At 39.6% G+C, this 17,952-nt stretch overlaps 1 protein-coding gene across 1 annotated transcript in view; it reads right to left on the reverse strand.

Annotated features, from left to right (window-relative positions):
- lrp2b (low density lipoprotein receptor-related protein 2b) overlaps window positions 1-17,952 on the reverse strand; it is a 44,238-nt gene that overhangs the window by 23,542 nt on the left and 2,744 nt on the right. The window contains exons 6-36 of the mRNA XM_073489713.1: window positions 16,505-16,621; window positions 15,733-15,849; window positions 15,048-15,191; window positions 13,463-13,579; window positions 12,855-12,983; window positions 12,437-12,606; window positions 12,108-12,331; window positions 11,622-11,828; window positions 11,315-11,517; window positions 10,872-11,012; window positions 10,157-10,366; window positions 9,763-9,955; window positions 9,237-9,362; window positions 8,987-9,117; window positions 8,269-8,406; window positions 7,692-7,970; window positions 7,350-7,589; window positions 7,092-7,214; window positions 6,835-6,951; window positions 6,216-6,593; window positions 5,728-5,976; window positions 5,258-5,466; window positions 4,460-4,644; window positions 4,029-4,257; window positions 3,560-3,737; window positions 2,961-3,089; window positions 2,639-2,805; window positions 1,915-2,058; window positions 1,425-1,534; window positions 868-1,045; window positions 523-736 (exon numbers count right to left, since the gene is read on the reverse strand). Coding sequence (XP_073345814.1) covers window positions 523-736; window positions 868-1,045; window positions 1,425-1,534; window positions 1,915-2,058; window positions 2,639-2,805; window positions 2,961-3,089; window positions 3,560-3,737; window positions 4,029-4,257; window positions 4,460-4,644; window positions 5,258-5,466; window positions 5,728-5,976; window positions 6,216-6,593; window positions 6,835-6,951; window positions 7,092-7,214; window positions 7,350-7,589; window positions 7,692-7,970; window positions 8,269-8,406; window positions 8,987-9,117; window positions 9,237-9,362; window positions 9,763-9,955; window positions 10,157-10,366; window positions 10,872-11,012; window positions 11,315-11,517; window positions 11,622-11,828; window positions 12,108-12,331; window positions 12,437-12,606; window positions 12,855-12,983; window positions 13,463-13,579; window positions 15,048-15,191; window positions 15,733-15,849; window positions 16,505-16,621 — 5,496 coding nt within the window. The remainder of the gene's footprint in view (window positions 1-522; window positions 737-867; window positions 1,046-1,424; window positions 1,535-1,914; window positions 2,059-2,638; window positions 2,806-2,960; window positions 3,090-3,559; window positions 3,738-4,028; window positions 4,258-4,459; window positions 4,645-5,257; window positions 5,467-5,727; window positions 5,977-6,215; window positions 6,594-6,834; window positions 6,952-7,091; window positions 7,215-7,349; window positions 7,590-7,691; window positions 7,971-8,268; window positions 8,407-8,986; window positions 9,118-9,236; window positions 9,363-9,762; window positions 9,956-10,156; window positions 10,367-10,871; window positions 11,013-11,314; window positions 11,518-11,621; window positions 11,829-12,107; window positions 12,332-12,436; window positions 12,607-12,854; window positions 12,984-13,462; window positions 13,580-15,047; window positions 15,192-15,732; window positions 15,850-16,504; window positions 16,622-17,952) is intronic.

Here is a 17,952-nt window from a genome sequence, read left to right on the forward strand (position 1 = left end):
GAATGAACAACTAGTTTTGCTTTGATTGTGAGATGCCTCAGGGCACACACTGAGTGTTAAACTGTGATTTTTGTGTTTATCTATATATATTTAAAGTTTATATCACTATTAGCATCTGAGCATTTATTATTTATTTGACTGTTTAACATGAAAATGCATGCTGCACAAAAAATATGACTTCAGCATTCAAAATATATTAATTCCACTATTTATCGCTACCTTACCAACTTGTTTTCTCATATAATTGATTAAAATTGTCATCAAATTTTTTTTAGATAATTTACTTATTTTGCTTAAACTAAAGAGCTGTGAGAACTGTGTCAGTAAAAGGCTGTATTAACACAAAGAAGATGAAAAATGAGTGGTGCTCGATTCTGCTGTGTGCTGTCCTTGAGGAGGACACTAAACTCCTACTCACTCACTCACTGGCAATAATTGCATAACAGTCTAGATGAAAATACCAAAAAAAGCTCAAGGACAGACACCTCTGGATAAAATTAAAAACACAGTGAGCCCACGTACTGTCTCTGGCATGTACTTTGATGGCATGGAGGCCAGACATGCCGCTCCTCATCACCACCATGTTGGCACCAGAATCCTTGTCCACCCTCTCAATGACCTCAAAGTCCAGGTCGGTGTAGTAGAGGTGGTCTTCGTGAATCGCCAGCCCCCAGGGATGGGACAGGCCACTCACCACTGTCACCCGGGTTACTCCATCCATGGTGCCACACTCGATCTGAGCAAAAAAGGAAGGAGTGCAAAGAGGAGGAAGTTACTTAAAGTAAGAAAAGACAAGTATGGAAATTGTGGAAAAGCTGTCAAGTATTAAGAGAATAACATTAAATCTTTAAGTCTATATGTGCGCACCACTCCTGAGCCCGCCACACCCCAGTACAGTTTCTGGGTTGAGATGTCAGCGGCGATGAATCCTATGTTAACCAGATTCCCTGTGTAGAGGTTGGTGACGTTTCCTCCGTCCATGTGAGCGCTGCCAACCTTTGGAGGAACTCCACTATCTGAGCCCTTGTCCGTCCAAAACAATCTCCTGTGAAGGGAAAGTGTAAATATGAGAAATAATTAAAGCGAGTTAGTCAAAAATGAGTCAGTCATCATGATGTATGTATCAAAAGTTCTCATTTAGAGTATAACTAGAGAGAGTTTCACCTACTGTACAAAAATGCTAAGATGCAGGCACAAATGTCTGACTGTGTTACAGACAACTGTTTATAGTTTTGGGTTATTTAAATCACATGAAACATGATTGAGATGGACATGTTGCTGTTGGAGAAATAAATCTTCTTGGTGGTCTTTCAAACAATTAGACCACTTTGTCCTCGTCATCTCATTTACTAACATTTAAACCATGCCTCTGAATTTAAGTAAGTACTCCATAGCTTTCATTTGTCAGTGAACTGATGTTTTACCCTCTGGCTGGATCGAGGGCAATTCCAATAGGCTCTCCTACTCCCTCTGGTTTACCAGTGGAGGTGATGAGGGTCTTCCTGTAGTGCTCGTTTCCATCCACACGGATAACCTATGTCAAGTGTAAAAGTTGTGTTTGTTTATTTGCACAATGATGATAAATTCTCACAAAAGACAAAAACAAAATGTGCAGATCAAAACAAAAAATACGAACTTTACATTAAAGGAAACAAAATAAATACATAATGTACTAAATAAAAGAAATACACAAAGTATAAACCAAGATTCAACTGTAATGAATTCAGATGAAATGCTCTATAATAGAAAACAGGGAAGAAGTAGGCTTATTTTTTTTAAATGGCTTAAAATACAAAAGTATAGCATCCTTTCAATAATTCCAGGGTTGTTTACCTTTTACATGTTTAATTTAGTCATTTTGTCCAACCTTGTCACCTCACGAAATCACAGTTTTTGTCTAAAAAAGGTGCTTACCTCTATGGATTTAACAGTGGGATTGGTGTAATACATTATTCGGCCTATCCAATCAAAAGCCAGACCGGACGGTGAGCCCATGATAGCAGCTGGAGCAAACTCAGACCTGTTGGTTCCGCTGGTTTTCACTTGCCATATAGAACCCTGATATTAGAGCAAAGTCAGAGAGCATGCTTCAAAAACTGTAGATATCAGTTGACAAAAAACACAGAAGGAAGTATGTACATGTGCACATCAATAAATAAACTATTCCATATTATGTTATGAAAATAATCAATTCAAGCAGCAGAAGACTAACCCTTTTCTTCTCTTCTATAGGGATACTATTATATATTTATATTTATATTTATATATATGTAATAGTATAGTATATAGTATCATCATGATATCAGATTTTCATTCAGTCATCATGGCCAAAAGAATTCACATAACAATATCATCACGATATGTGCCCACACTACGGGTAGAGTGTCTTTGATCTAGTCCATCATTTCCTCCAGCATGGTTTTGTATGGCAGTAGAAGCCCCACAGAAGCTAGCTAACTAGTTAGTTACTGCATCTTCTTTTTTCCATTTTATGGTGGATGGCAACTGGCATTAAGGTGTATTACCACCACCTACTATGACGAAGTGAGAATGTAAAGGAATGGAAATGATTCAAGAGGTCAGACCTCAATCCCAGTATATTTTGACACTCCTAGTTCAATTTAAGACTTCCACTCACAGTGCTCTGCACCCAATAGACAAGCTGCTCCTGGTTATCAAAGTCAATGTCCCGCCCCTGGGTGATTCCTGACACAGGAGTCATCGCGTTGTTAGAAGGGTCAGCGGGGTCCAGAGGAATGCCAAAGATCACTGAATCTCTCACCACCATCAAGAAGGGAGTCTCATCTAGAGCAGAAGTACACATGATAAGATGAAAGCATTACTCACACAACAAGCTGGAGAAGAAAATATACTTGAGCATTTTAAATGGATGTATATAATATGTATATATAAGCGCTGGTGTAGAAAACACTGTAAAAAATGACAGCTTAAAACCCTACCTTTGACACAGGTGCGTTTGTCAGCATCAAGCTTCCAGCCAGACTGACAGTCGCATCTGTAGTATCTGGGTCTCAGGCCTGACAGCAGGCACAGCTGAGAGCACGGGTGGTCTTTGCATGGGTTGAGGCCTAAATAGAAAGTAGTGTCAACTTCATTCAGACCTAATATGACTTTTGACATCTTTGATATTAAAATTATGATTCTGTGCATCACTTGGCGTTTTTTAAAAGCAGTATATTTTTCAGCATGAGTGTGTGTGAAGTGTGTTCTATTACTCGCAATGTTCTCTTTTCAGCTATGGCCTCTACTTCTGTTTCTGCTAATTACCCGAGTTGGCCTGCTCAAAATCCTTGCTGCAGCTTCTGACATGGTAAAATAAATTTTTCCTTTTGCACTTAGGGACATCTGTATGAACATTTACGACACTACCATGTGGTTGCCATAACTTTAGGAGCATGCATTCAAGAACATATACAGGCTCAATACATACTTACTGATAACAGATGAGACATGCTTTTACCTCCCAACTCTGCATCAACACACAACATTTTAATACACTTAAAAAAACTACACATAACAGAGTTAGATTTGTCATTACCTGCGGGCTGTTTGATGGGATGGTCCATAACAACGCCCATGGGCTGGTACACATCGTTCATCAGAATGGTGACGTTGCCACCGTGGAACTTGTTGGTCCTCATTACCTTGCTGGTGTAGCGCTCTGACCAGTAGATACTGTCCTCGAAGATGGTCATACCGTGTGGGTGCTGGAGAACCTGGAGTGAGGTGGGCATTCACAGAGGTGAAGGTTTTTTAAAAACTTTATTTATCCAATGAAGGATTTATTTTGAGCTCGGATGTCTATTTCAGCACCATGGGATTTATGTTGATGCATTAACACTCATTCATATGTGGGAAATCACCCGTCTTAAATTTTCACTGATTTGTACCATGTCTAATATATCAGGTATAATATACTGATACTAGCATAACGGATACTGTGTCAGAGTTAGTCTAGTCTATTAGCCCAGTCTATAACAATTTTGTATTGATATACCTAAACGTACCATGTCACTTGCCATGACCTGATGGCGGTTTTTGCCATCATAGTCACAGTAGTCAATATACTTGAGGTAGGCGTCAGCGAAGTAGACCCTGCGTGTGGTGTAGTCCAGGGTCAGGCCGTTGGGCCAGTAGACCTTATCCTTGACAATGACTTGTCTCATGGCTCCATCCATGTTGGCCCGCTCGATCCTGGGGTTCTGACCCCAGTCCGACCAGAACATCAGGTTGGTGCTGGGCGGAAAGAAAGTGAGATTTGAAGCTTTACTAATAGTCTTGCAACTTTACTGTTCAAGGGCTCAACGGAAAGGTTTTTTTAAAAAATTATGGCGTTAAACATAAAATAACAAAGAAACAGAAAAAGATAAAAAAAAAAAAAAAAAAAATTCAAGGCCGTTAAAATTCCCTTGTAAGTTTTTCCCAAAGAGTTACTTACTAGTTACGGGGGTCTAAAACTAGTCCGCGGGGACGGGTGACATTCTTGGTGAGGAGGACTTTCCGAAAGCGACCATCCAGTGTAGAAACCTCAATGTTCTCCATGACAGAGTCAGTCCAATAAAGGTTCCGAGCCACCCAGTCTACAGCTATAGTCTCTGGTTCCATCAGACCAGAGGAGAACATCTACGACAACAGGGCAACATTTAACAGTGAGAATACTGCACAATGTTCCTAACACTAACTTCCCAGATATTGACAAAGTTTACATCAAAGACTTACATTTATGTCTTCTAATATAAAAGAAAGAAAACACTTTGAGACGGTCACAATTAAGCACAATTGAATCTATAAGGTTAAACATTGTCCAAAAAATATTATATATCAAATCTTAGACACAACAGTTAAGCTTTGTTGTAAACATTAGTGATGGTTGGTTTTTTTATACAGCAACATTTAGTTAGGAAGACATGATGCCATTGTGTCAATATGTAATTTAAATGTATACATTAATAAAATAATAAGTTCAACAGATTTAAGTTTACAAATTGTTATATGTATGTGACTGTATTATTGATTTGCAATGCATTTCCTTAGGCCAACCGTCACATAGAATTGTTTATGTAAAGAATAGGGAAATACTTCAACTTAGCCTCTTGTGTTGTGATTAAAAGTTTGCGCAGTCCCAAAATATTTTCACGTTTCAAATTGGGCCACATCATTCTTAAGTTTGGGAATGGCTGCTTTAGAGAAATTTTGTAACGAATGGAGTAAATCCCATTGCAATCATTTCTCTTACTTCCCGAATGTCGGTGCCGTTGTCGTAGGAACTCATTATCTTCTTAAGCGAGGCATCAGCCCAGTAGATTCTGGAAGTGACGTGATCAAAGTCTACAGTCACGATGCTTGAACCGCTGACCAGTGGATGTATCTGGGGTGGCCTCAAGTTGATCCGCTGGGCGATGATCTGGTTACGTCTTGCAACCAGAAGTACAGCTGCTAGGTTGTCTAAAGGCAGAAAAGTATCTTGTTTCTTACCACCATCTGTGTATCTATGCTACACAAAGAGGGGAATTTCACATATAAATACTAAAAACATACTGCAAATTAAAAATATTCTGCTTTGTTTGCATGTATGGAATAGTTTTGTTAGTATCTTTGTTATATCTTGCTTTAAGTTCCTGCTCTTAGGGCTTTTTTAGGGCCTAAAATATCATTAAAAAATTCAATTTCCTCTTAGTAATACATCAACTAATGTGTGTTACTCACTTGTAGCTTTGCAGGTGCGTCCGTCAGGCTCAAGGAGGTAACCATGTGAGCAGTAGCACCTGAAGGTTCCCCTCTCGTTGAAGCACTGCTGGCTGCAGAAACCCGGGATCAGACACTCGTTGATGTCTTCGCAGGTCTTGGAGTCCTCAAGGAGCTGATATCCTGGGTGACAGGTGCACTGAGCCCCGTATGGTCCTTGAATGCAGCCGTCACTGCAGCCCCCATTGTTCAGTGCACAGTCATCTTGGTCTTCATTAAAAACATGACAGTGAGTTAGTACTGTGCATTTATGAGGCATCATCCTGTATTTTGTCCATTTGACTGATGTTTGTCTTTATAATGTTTCATTCTATATGTTGTACTACTTTTTAATTGTTTTGAACACAATTAAAACCATATATAACAACATAATTTTCATTTATTCAGTTTTGCATTATATGCCAAGGCATTAATATAACATATAATGCTGGATATTTTTTATCACTCACTGCAGATAGGTGACTCATCCGCTCCATTAGGGCAGTCCTTCTGGCCGTTGCACACCTTGTCAAGGTCAATGCACAGCAGGTCAGTGGGGCACAGCCACTGGTCGGACGGACAGCTAAATGGAGGGGTGGGGCAGTTCTGCTCATCACTCATGTCCCTGCAGTCGTTGTCGCCATCGCACACCCAGTATGTCGGGATGCACAGCTTGTTGGCACACTGGAAATAGCTGGTTTTGCAGGTGACAGGCCCACAGGAGTTGTGTTCATCTGATCCATCCTCACAGTCTGGATGGCCGTCACACTCCCACTTGTCTGGTATGCAGAGTCCATCGGTCTGGCACTGGAACTCGTCATCGTGGCAGAGGCCTGGCCCTCGAGTGGCTGGAGAGGTCACAGACATTCAAAAATGACCAAAACTGCAGTGGCTTACTCACCAGCAGAAAGACAGAGGTGTAACATGTATTAATCTTTGATTCATGTCAATAATAATTTTTCTGTTTGATTGAATAATATCAACAATAGAGCTGACAGAATGTTAAGTGCTGCAATCGGTCATAATCACATCTTTTATTAACGCAATTGACATAATTCTTATAGTAGTTTTAGAAAGTTAAAAGCTTACGACAGTCTCCTTCATCAGAGTGGTCTCTGCAGTCAAACACTCCATCACACTCATACACCGAACTGACACACTGGTCCCCACTGGCACAGGCAAACTCATAGGAGGCACAGGTAAACTCTTAAGGAGAAAAATAAGAGGGAAAAGAAGTACTTAGCATTAGCATGAAGATATATATAACTAAGTGTTACAGAGCACCATAAATGATCAAAATAAATAAAACAGAACACAACAAAGAGTGAAATCATGGTGAGTCTTACCACAGTTTTTCTCATCAGAACCATCCAGGCAGTCCTGGTCTCCATCACACACATAGGTGAAGTGGAGACAGCGGTGGTCAGGACACAGGAAGTAATCAGGAGGGCATGTAGTGATTGTTGCGTCTGTCAATCACAGATAATTTATCAGAATATGGTTACATTACATTTACAAGATATTTGTATGCACAGTATTGTATGTAGTAAAATCATATTAAGTGAGTTGACTGAGCTGAAAATGGACAGTCCAGACATACTTACTGCAGTTGTGTTCATCAGAGCCATCGCCGCAGTCATTCATACCATCACACAACCATGATTTAGAGATACACCTGTTGTTCTCGCAGGTAAAGTAGTTGGAGGGACAGGTTTTAGGGATTCCAGTGGGACAGTTTTCCTCATCAGAGCCGTCGCCGCAGTCGTCCATGCCATCACAGCGCCAAGAGGACCGGATGCAGTGCTTGTTTTTACAGGTGAAAGCGTATGGAGAGCAGGTCGCTCCTGGTGAAGATATACGAGGCAGGTAGTTAAATTAATAAAGCTGTTTACTCAATAATTCCCTTCCACCACTCCTCAAACACACACATTTTCTTATACAGTCACCTGTATCGGTGCAGTTGGCCTCGTCAGTCTTATCAAAGCAATCAGCGATTCCATCACAACGCTGAGAGAGGGGTGTGCAGTGGCCTTCATCACATTCAAAGGCTTGGTCACCACAGATGGTGTCAGGTGGGGGAACAGAATCATCCTTGATGCAGTCCCTCTTATTGACCTGAAGTTTCATGCCGTACGGACAGCCGCACTCTCGACCGTAGGAGGGAGTTGGGAAACAGAAGTGGCTGCAGTGCCCGTTGGGCAGTGTATTGCACTGGCTGGTGATCGCTGTCAGGAGGATGATAAAGATGCAGTCAGTGGGTTTCTGGATTATTTTATTTGGCTGACTCACAGTTAACTCTCGCCCTGGCCATTCTCACCCTGCAGTCATTGATTATTCTTGTTTGAGAATGTGATGCAGATACTGTTGTCTTCTTTTCACTCTACAAGCAGTCAAATCCTCTTTGTCCTGTTCATACATGCAGTATAGTTATCTAAACTGTCCTTACCACTCTGCATGAATTACTGTAGGACTTGAGTATTAAACTATTTACAGACCTCAATTCCTCCCTGTGTATGAACTTACTGCTGTGGAGGTCAGCTGTGTAGGCCTTGATATTCATGATGCCAGTGACTCCTTGTCTGATCATAATGTTTCCTCCTCCATCCCTCTTCCTCATCTCAAATATTCCTCTGGTCCTTGTGTCAGACACATATAGATAGTCTACAAGACAGAAAATGATTATCAGCATGTTAACAAAACACTACAAAAGATACCAAAAACAAATGCACATTCAGAAAATATTTAAGAGGAGTCACAAGTAGCTGTATTACAGTTCTGAGAAAAGGCAAAATGTAAAAGTGAGTAATGTTGACATGCAGGGCAGTAGTATCATCTTTTCCCAAAGACATTATGTAACTTTTGCCAGTCAGTACAGGAGCAAAGGTACTGCATACAGCACTCCCATTTGGCAAAAAGAAAACATGTAGAATTATTACTTGTTTATAGTATTGAGCATTAATGTTTTAGATGGAATACACTCATATTATGGTGTTACTTGAATTACATTAATTCAAGTAACCCCTCTGTCCACCACTGATTTGATCTGAGTGCAAATATTCTGACTAATAAAAAGGTTTTAGAGTGTTTAGTTTTAGAGGCTTATGATACAGTTTGGGTGTCATTGTTTCAAAGCTGAAGATAAACCTGAATAATATTGTATACAATTTGAATAAGCCTGTGCATGTGTAACATAGGTGCACTAGGATAAGTGACAGTCATGAAGAGAGACCAAGAAACCTACCTGTATAAACCGTCAGAGAGAAGGGTTCAGTGATCTGGCCAAGATTGGTAAACGTCTGTCTGTCAGTTCCATGAATGCTAATGTGACCAACTTGATTCAATTCGGCATCCACCCAGTACAGCCTGTCCGTCCTGTTGAAGATCGATCACAAGGAATGAATATAAAGGAATACTGCAAGTCACAAAACCCACATTGTTTTAATCCTTGAAAAAACCTAAGAATTGTTTCTGCCCATCATCACTGTGCTTACGCATAATCAACAGCGAGTCCATATGGTACTCCCAGTGTTGTGTTGACCAGAGGAATAGCATTGCTGCCATCTGTGAACCCTCTCATTATGACCGCTGGACGGTACCAGTCAGACCAAAACAAGAAGCTGTCGATCAACATTTGATTGGACACACAAGAGGAGAGATAAGTGTCAGTTAAGGATAAAACACAAAGAAATCAGTAAACCTTGATGTCTTTTTATGGATTATAACACCACTGTGGAGCCTGAATGTATTCAAATATGGTTGCAATTGGCAATACGTGGACTATTTAAATAACTATTTTAAACTTGTTTTCTGTATTTTCAGAGAAGTACTAAAAGCAAACTAAATTACTGAACTGATTATGGTAAAAGACATTCAGGAAATATTGCACACACAGTATTACAATGAAAGTTTGCTAGACTGTGATATTTCATTGCATAGGTGAATGTGGTGTAATGTGCATTGTGTTTAATTCCCTGATCACTTTTTTAGTGTTTACGCCTGAGAAATCTCAGCACTCACCCAGCACCAGGATGCACTGCGATTCCTTTTGGGTACCTCAATCCCGTCACAATGTCTCGTCTGGATTTGTCTGTGATTCTGTAGGCCACCACAGAGCTGAAGGTGTTCGTGGTCCAGAACAAGACTTTGGAGGTCCAGTCATAAGCCATGGCGTCAATCGATCCAACTCTGTAGCCCGTCAGAATCTGTTGGACTGACAATGCATAACGAAAATCGATGCAGTGAGGTGTGACACACAGGTTTAAGATTCAAGTATTGAAATACAAAATGTAGTGATGAATTATATCCTAATGGGAAACAAACTAACTTACAAATGTATTCTGCACAACAGAAACAATACACATGGTATCGCTGACTGCCCTCAGAATGCTTTAAAACACAGAAAAAAATTCACCAGTGCCATTGAGGTTCGACTTATAGACGAGGCCTCTGGACCTGTCATTGTAGAAAATGGAGCCTTCGCTGCCGTCAAACTCCACAGCAGAGCCCGAGAACGACACCCCGAACCCTGAGAGGGGCAGAGTGATGTCCTCCTGGAGGGACAAGTTCAGTGGGATTCCCCGCACCCCCAGAGAGGTGGCCATCATCAGGAAGTCCTTCACCTCTGTGCAAAGAGTGAGTGGTGGTGGTTACGTGCAGATAAACAAATTGTCGAAAAAATGTAATCCTTAATCAGCTGTTGGCTGAAGATGATAATGCATATCATGGCTTTATGTGATACAAACACACACACATGCACATACAGTATATATTAGGGCTGCATGATATGATTGAGAAATCATGTTGAGATTATTTTGACAGATATTGTGATCAGGATATGATTTACAGTAAGTGGGAATAATCATTTTTGCAATGTTCATTGTCTTCATTTTGACTGAAAAAACTATTAAAATAATGATGCGCCAAAGTCATCATGGCATCTTTTTAACTAACCTTAACTATAACCTTACCTAAAATAAGACAAAACCATTGCAATTTAGAAAGTATGTGTACAACATTTTGTTTTCTTACTAATTACATAGACAAAAATCTGATGGCAGAACACAGAAAATATTGTGAACTGATTAACAGACCAACTCTAAGCATCAGGTCAATCAAGGGAAACTTACTGAAGCAGGAATGGCGGTCAGGTTGTAAGTCGTAACCATGGTGACACTTGCAGCGGAAGCCCAGACCATCGTTGTCAGTGCGGTGACTCAATACACAGATCTGCTGACAGCCGCCGTTGTGTCTGCCGCAAGGGTTCATCACTGTGAAACAAGACAGATGTGGTAATTTTACCACAGCACTGTTGTTTCTCAAATCGCTGTAGTCTTCATTTATAAACATAACTAATGAGTTTCTGTGTATGTGCTGTTAAATTAAAGAAAAGAGTGGGTTGCACTTTGCTGACAGCATCCTAAACAAATTCTCAGCTGAGCATTGACAGAATAATCAAAAACGAAACACGTACAATGTTCACTTAAGTCTACATGAATTCTGGAAACACTGTGACATCTCTGACCACTGAACTTAACCTGACTTGTTACAGGTTGGAGGTGCATCTCCTTACCAACAGGTTGCAAGACAGAGTGTGCGACTACAACATGGCCCGGTTGATTTGCGGTACGGTAGATAAGTGCTGGGTTGCTGCCGTTGAAGCGGTTGGTTCTTATCAGACCCATCTTGGCCCAGTCAGTGAAGAATACGTGGTTTTCAAACACAGCAATTCCAAAAGGATGTGGAGCCTGGGTTGCACCATTTAGGACTATTTTCCTAGGAGACACCAACACCTCAACGTGGCCATCCATTTTTAGCTTAACATAACTCTATGGGTAAGGAGAAATCATGAATGACGGCATTTTCAGTGCAACCTTTACCTGTCCAAACCGCTGTAGGTGACAGTCTCCACTGTGTCAAAGTGGCTGTCAGACCAGTAGACCCTCTGGGTGACAATATCTAGGGTAATTCCTGTTGGAATGCCGAGTCTGGTCCTCACTAGCTCAAAACGGTTACTGCCGTCCATAAAGGCACGTTCAAGCTTCATCTGCTCATCTCTTACTCCCATGTCCGTGAAGAACATGTAGCTGCAAACAAACAAAGAATGAAGACTTTAAGAGACTTTATATAAACTATACGATGCCAGGTCAAGTGGAAGCAAAAACTATTGGTATAATTGAATGATTGAGTTCAGCATTAATTTGAAATCACAGAGTTAGGGGTTAATGAATGGGCTTCAACTGATCAGCCTAAATGATAATGACAACAAGTAAACGTGGCAGAGCAGACTTTGTGCCAGTTTTTAAAGTAAGAAGAAATAAATCAGACCCGCGGTATAACAGAAAGCCTGCAGAATTTAAACCCACCCCACTGTAGGGTCCAGGGCGAGGCCATGAGGAGTCTGCAGGTTTTCAGCCACCAGTGTGACCCGATCACCTCCATCGAAGTTGCACATGTCGATACGCTCCATCCTGACCTCTAAGACATAGAGTTTGAAGTTGATCCAGTCCACAGCGAGGTTCTGGACATCGAGGACTGCAGTTGTCAGAACCTCCTTAATGTCACCCCCGTTGAAATTGGCAGAGTATACCTGGCAAAAGAATGAAAGGGTGTGGGATGAACCCAACTGCTTTAGCGGCCTTGAAAAAAGCATATACGCCACAGCTGCTGTCCCCAGACAATGATCCAGACTGACCTTTTTGGTGTCCATATCACTCCAGAAGACTTTTTGGCTGTGCCAGTGGGTTGCAACTCCTATAGCATAACCTTTGCCCTGGGACGGCACCAGAGTTCTGACAAAGCGTCCGTGTATATCAGCCATCATCACATCACCTCCGTTTGTGAAAATTAGCTGTGGCAGTCCATCTGGAAAACACAAATGCCAGAACTCAGCAGTGAATTAATTTCAGAAAGTTATAGTAATCTTACATATATGATGTAATCATGAAAGCATATTAGAAGATCAAGATTTTGAGACATGACCAGAAACTGTATTTTCTCCTTAACTATGTCATGTTGAAAGTTGAAAAACATCCCAGAGATTATGTATCAGCAGATTTACATATATACTGTATATTGTATAAAGATACTGTGTGATGTGTGACTCCCTGTACCTGACACATTGGCCTTGCAGACATGATCCTGCTCCAAGAAGTATCCATAAGCACAGCTACAGTGGTGTGTCCCAGGACGATCTTCACACAACTGGTCACAGATGCCCCAGATCTGACAGTCATCATAGTCTAGGAAATAAAACAAGCAGCCATTTTTCATGTTTTAGGCAATAGGATGAGGATCTATACCAGTAACTTGCAACTAGAGTACCATGAGATTAAGCCATTAATTTTAGCTTTTCAAGGCTGATTCATCTTAAAAAAAAAGACAAAACAAAAAGACGGAGACCGTTTGACCAAACGCTCTGTGCTCTGTTCATCAAAACAAGCTTACTTTTGACATTAAAGGTATTTTGTTAGCTGAAATATAAAACTCATTACAGAATATGGTATCATGTAATGTATATATATGCTACCCTGAAAGTCATCATGACCACAGATCCTGCAACAATGTTGCTTTGTTGAATAGTTCAACTCACTCCTGCTTATGTTTAAAGAAGCTTCCCAAAACCTCTGTTTGCTGTCAATACCTGGGAATCCACTACTATCAACAAAGTTACAAAATGAGATTTTGTTTTCGCAAAACAAATATGATGCACGGCACTCACCTACACAGGAACGACTGTCATTAGCTACAGTGTAACCATCAGGGCAGTAGCAAGTACCTCCCTGAGGAGACTCATGACAGCGGTACTCGCAGCTCAAGGCTGAACACCGATCCAGGCCTGTGAAAAGCATCATTTTATTCAATTAAAAGAACATTAAATTGATTAGAAATACAGTCCAGACATTTTAAATGTAGTAACTGACTATTTTTTCTCTTTAAATAGTACACTACCTTCCTCTTACACTACCCCCCTCCTGTGGTCCAAAGCTATTCTAAGTTTGTCATGTTAAAAGGCTAATTGATCATTAGAAAACCCTTGTGTTATTATGTTAGCACGGCTGAAAACTGCTCTAGATACTCAACTGCTAGCTGAGTATCTAGAGTTTGATTACAGTCTTAAAATGGCCAGAAAAAAAACCTGTCCTTTTTTGCCTTTTTTGCCTTTATTTCTTGTTCTGAGAAATAAAGGCTATTCCATGTGAGAAATTGTCAAGAGACTGAAGATGTCATACAAAGGTGTGTACAACTCCCTTCAAAGAACAAGAGGACAAGTACATCAGAGTCTCTAGTTTGAAACAGACGCCTAACAGGTCCTTTGCTTGCAGCTTCATCTAATGGTTCCCACAAAACAAAAGTCTCAACATCAACAGTGAAGAGTCCACGAGGAAGAGAAGCAAAGAAAAAGTCATATCTGCAGCAGCTTGACCGTATTGTACGTAAGAAGTGCCCATCAAGCTGACCTGAGGGAGGTGCTTCAGAAAGCATGTAGTGAAATATCCCTTAGATTACCTCAACAAATTGACAGCTAGAATGTCAAAGGCTGTACTGTAACTGCTGCAAATGGAGGATTCTTTGAGTTGGAAGGACAACATTTTTATATCAAGAAAAAGTAATTTCTAACCTTGTCAATATCTTGACTATAGTTTCTATTTATTTGGCAACTCATTTGATGAATTTAAGTGTGAGTTTTAATGAAAAACATGAAATTGTTTGGGTGACTCTAAACTATTGAGCGGTAGTGTATTTCTTTTTTAATAGGGATGATTGGTCCCCATACAAATCCAGGTGAGAGTTTAATTTTTTTTATTTCAGACCACCATCATCGACGCAGCTTTGTCTGCCAAAGTGTCATTACCAGTATTGTGACCAGCTTTATGGCCATCATCAACTGAGTCTCGTGGCCATTAGGGCTCAACGAGGATATTTACCTGAATAGGTTAATCTTAAACTAGGTATGTGTGAAGGCGGTGATGAGGAAGACGAAAGCTTTGATTGTATCACAGCAGCTGACTTCTGTGAAACATTTATGAGTTCAGTGCACTATAATGTCTAAAACCCTTGCACCCATGTTTATACCCCTATGAATGTGCAAATGTTCAATTTTCAAGATGTGACCGGATCGTTAACTTAGGCAACACTGAATTCAGTGTGGTTCTGCTGATCAGGGTTATTTCTCTGAAGGCTTAAAAACAGTTATAAAATCTCAAACATAGCAGCATTCTTATATGTTTTCTGTGGTTCAGTGGTGAACGGGCATGTGTTGATTTCTCAAACCGATGTGAAAAATGTATATCTATGTGACTTACTGCATGTTTCCTGTGCTGTGGAGTTGGTCTCATCTGTTCCTCCAGGACAGTCGGGTTTGCCATCACACACTTTGCCTATTGCTATACATGCTGTCGAGCCAAGGCATCCCCACTCACCAGGGTAACAGCCTCGGGAGTTACTATCTAGAAAATAGAAACACTTCTGATTAATTTAAGTGATGATAAAATATAAAATATATACAAATAATGTTATAATATAATTCTAAAATATAAGGATTTGCTGCTTTTATTTGTTATTGAAATGATAACATGTTAATGAAAGAGTCTTTGGGTTTTGGGTTTGCTGGCTAGACAAAAGAAGAACTTTTCACACTTGTCTGACCCTAACACCAAATGATGACTTGATAGATTGAGACAATAATGAAAAATAATCAGTAGTTGCAGCCCTTGTGGATTCCAAAACTCTGCGGTATCTACTGTGACAAACACCCTTTAAACATATCATTCAGTAGTTATTTGCTTACGTCAATGAAGCTATGACCAATATATATACTTCTTCAGATTAGTCTTTACATTCCTTTAAAGTCTTCTCCTAAAATGTTTTTCAAAATGAGATATTTCATTGTGTGATATTTGTTTCTAAAAAATGCTGTAGTTATTCTTGAATGAAATAGCTCTCTGTGTTTCTACTGAATTCCAACTGTAAGGACCAGTTTTTTCTCACCACATCCTCTCTCATCGCTGAAGTCCCCACAGTCATTGTACTGGTCACACACCCATCGCTGAGGAATACAACGGCCACTGGAACACGTGAACTGATTGCCGCTACAGGTCTCGTACACTAAGAATGAATAGATAGAACTCAAATTTATTCTGGTTTCCACTGATTTTTACATTTTAAAATGCTGACTCTTTTTTCAGATGATCTTACGTGTCGACTGGAATTCAATATTTGAGATGATTATATTACAATGTTAGGGTATACAAGCAGTCTGTCTATCAAGTTAGACAAAAAAACAAACATCACTTTTTGTCTGTTTACCAATAAATATGATAAACATTAGATGAGACTGTTTTGGAACACAACAACTGGACTTGCACATTTTCTATGATGCATGAAATGATTTGGGGATTTTTTTTAACCGAATTTTGGGAACTTAAGTAATCCATTGAAACGATGAACAGTTAGTCTCGTGCTGTCCATCCATAAACACCCACTGTAACTAAAATATGGGCCTGTTACTTTAACTTTACAATGATTGCACGTGTTTAAAGACTTTCTTTATAGCTTCGATACAATTTTAGATGCTTCATACCCTTGGACATTGCACCAAACTGTTGAGCAACCTTAAAATAAGATAACACTGAATTGTTGGTTTTGCAATTCTTCCCTTTACATCGTACAGCAGGTTGGTCATTAGACAAGATACTGCTATCAACCTGTAAGAATTTAAGATACTTTTGTAAAAACTCTGTAGAGTCACGTTGATCCTTACCACAGCCTTGCTCATCACTGTTGTCCCCACAGTCATCCCAGTGGTCACACACAAAGGAAGATGGAATACAGTAGCCATTTGCACATTCAAACTGGTGGATGGGACAGTGCTGCGTTGCTGAAAAAAACAGTTTTAACAAATTTAGCAAGTGGTCAAAAATGTGTTAATAACTGAGGCTAACTTTAGGTCAAACAACTTCCAACTGACATCCTGAAGTGTAGTAACAGTAGGATACGTTTCAATTTTACCATAAGTTCAATTTAAATACTAAAATCACAAGGAAGCTAAATTAAAAAGGTACAAAGGTTGAGCTGCAGTGCCTTTAGCTACAATAGTCCTGTTACCATAAAATGATGACTAGCTAGGCTGACTGCAGGGAAAGAAAACCAATAGCTAAAATGAGTCTCATCTTATATATATAAAAAGGAAGGAAAAAGGAATTACAGATTTAAACAAATACATACAGCTGGAATGGATTTCCACCGCCAGGTTGTGCCCCTCATAGGCATTGACAATAATGCTAGTTTAGCTAGCTAACAATGCTACCACCTAATGTTGAGCTAGATAAATAAGCTAAAGGCTAAATGTGTAAAAACTCCTAAACTCGTTTGACAACACTTACGGCTGTTTTGAGGACATTTCCATATTCCTAAAACACCTAATTCAGCTGGAATAAAAAATAAGTAATCAGCTCATCAGTAACTCCTCTCAGTAGCTGCGACTTAGCTCAAACAAAGATGGCGGCCGGAAGTGACAAGCTCACTCCTACGTTGTACAACACAAAAATAAATGTCTATAGAAAATATCATGAAAACAACAATTAATATACATATTTTCTTCTTCTTCTTCTTCTTCTTCTTCTTCTTCTTCTTATTATTATTATTACTGTACAGCTTTTACCAACGTGCCATCAAAGAACTGAATTGCCAAAAACTGACTATGAGCAATATTTTATATTTTTTTAATATAAATATATTTTTTTAATTATATATCCCATGTAATATATATCTGGTATTATTCTTACCAAGTGTGATACATATTCATTATATTTTTTATTATTCCACTTTTACCTACTTACTTGATTTTGTGTATTTGAGTCATCTTTCAATTTGTTATGTACTGGTGCTTTTGTTCGTATAACCACTGAGGAGTTGCACTGAAATTTCATTGTACTCTGTGCAATGACAATAAAGGCATTCTGTACCCATATTTTCATGGTCCACATAGCCTTTTATTTTGCAGCAGACAGAACTTTTCCTCCTACTGTCCATCTTTACACCATGAAAGCTATGAATTCCTTTAAAATGTAATTGAATTTTGTCTGAGTGCCTGTGCTTTATGCATTTAAATTCAAGTTCAGGTAAAGAAATCACTGCTCCACCATATCATCATTAACAACTATTTGAACAGAACGCCACTTGATTAAGGAGGAAACACGATGCTATCCA

Source organism: Pagrus major, chromosome 20 (genome assembly GCF_040436345.1).
Source record: "Pagrus major chromosome 20, Pma_NU_1.0".
In the NCBI taxonomy this organism is placed as follows: Eukaryota; Metazoa; Chordata; class Actinopteri; order Spariformes; family Sparidae; genus Pagrus; species Pagrus major.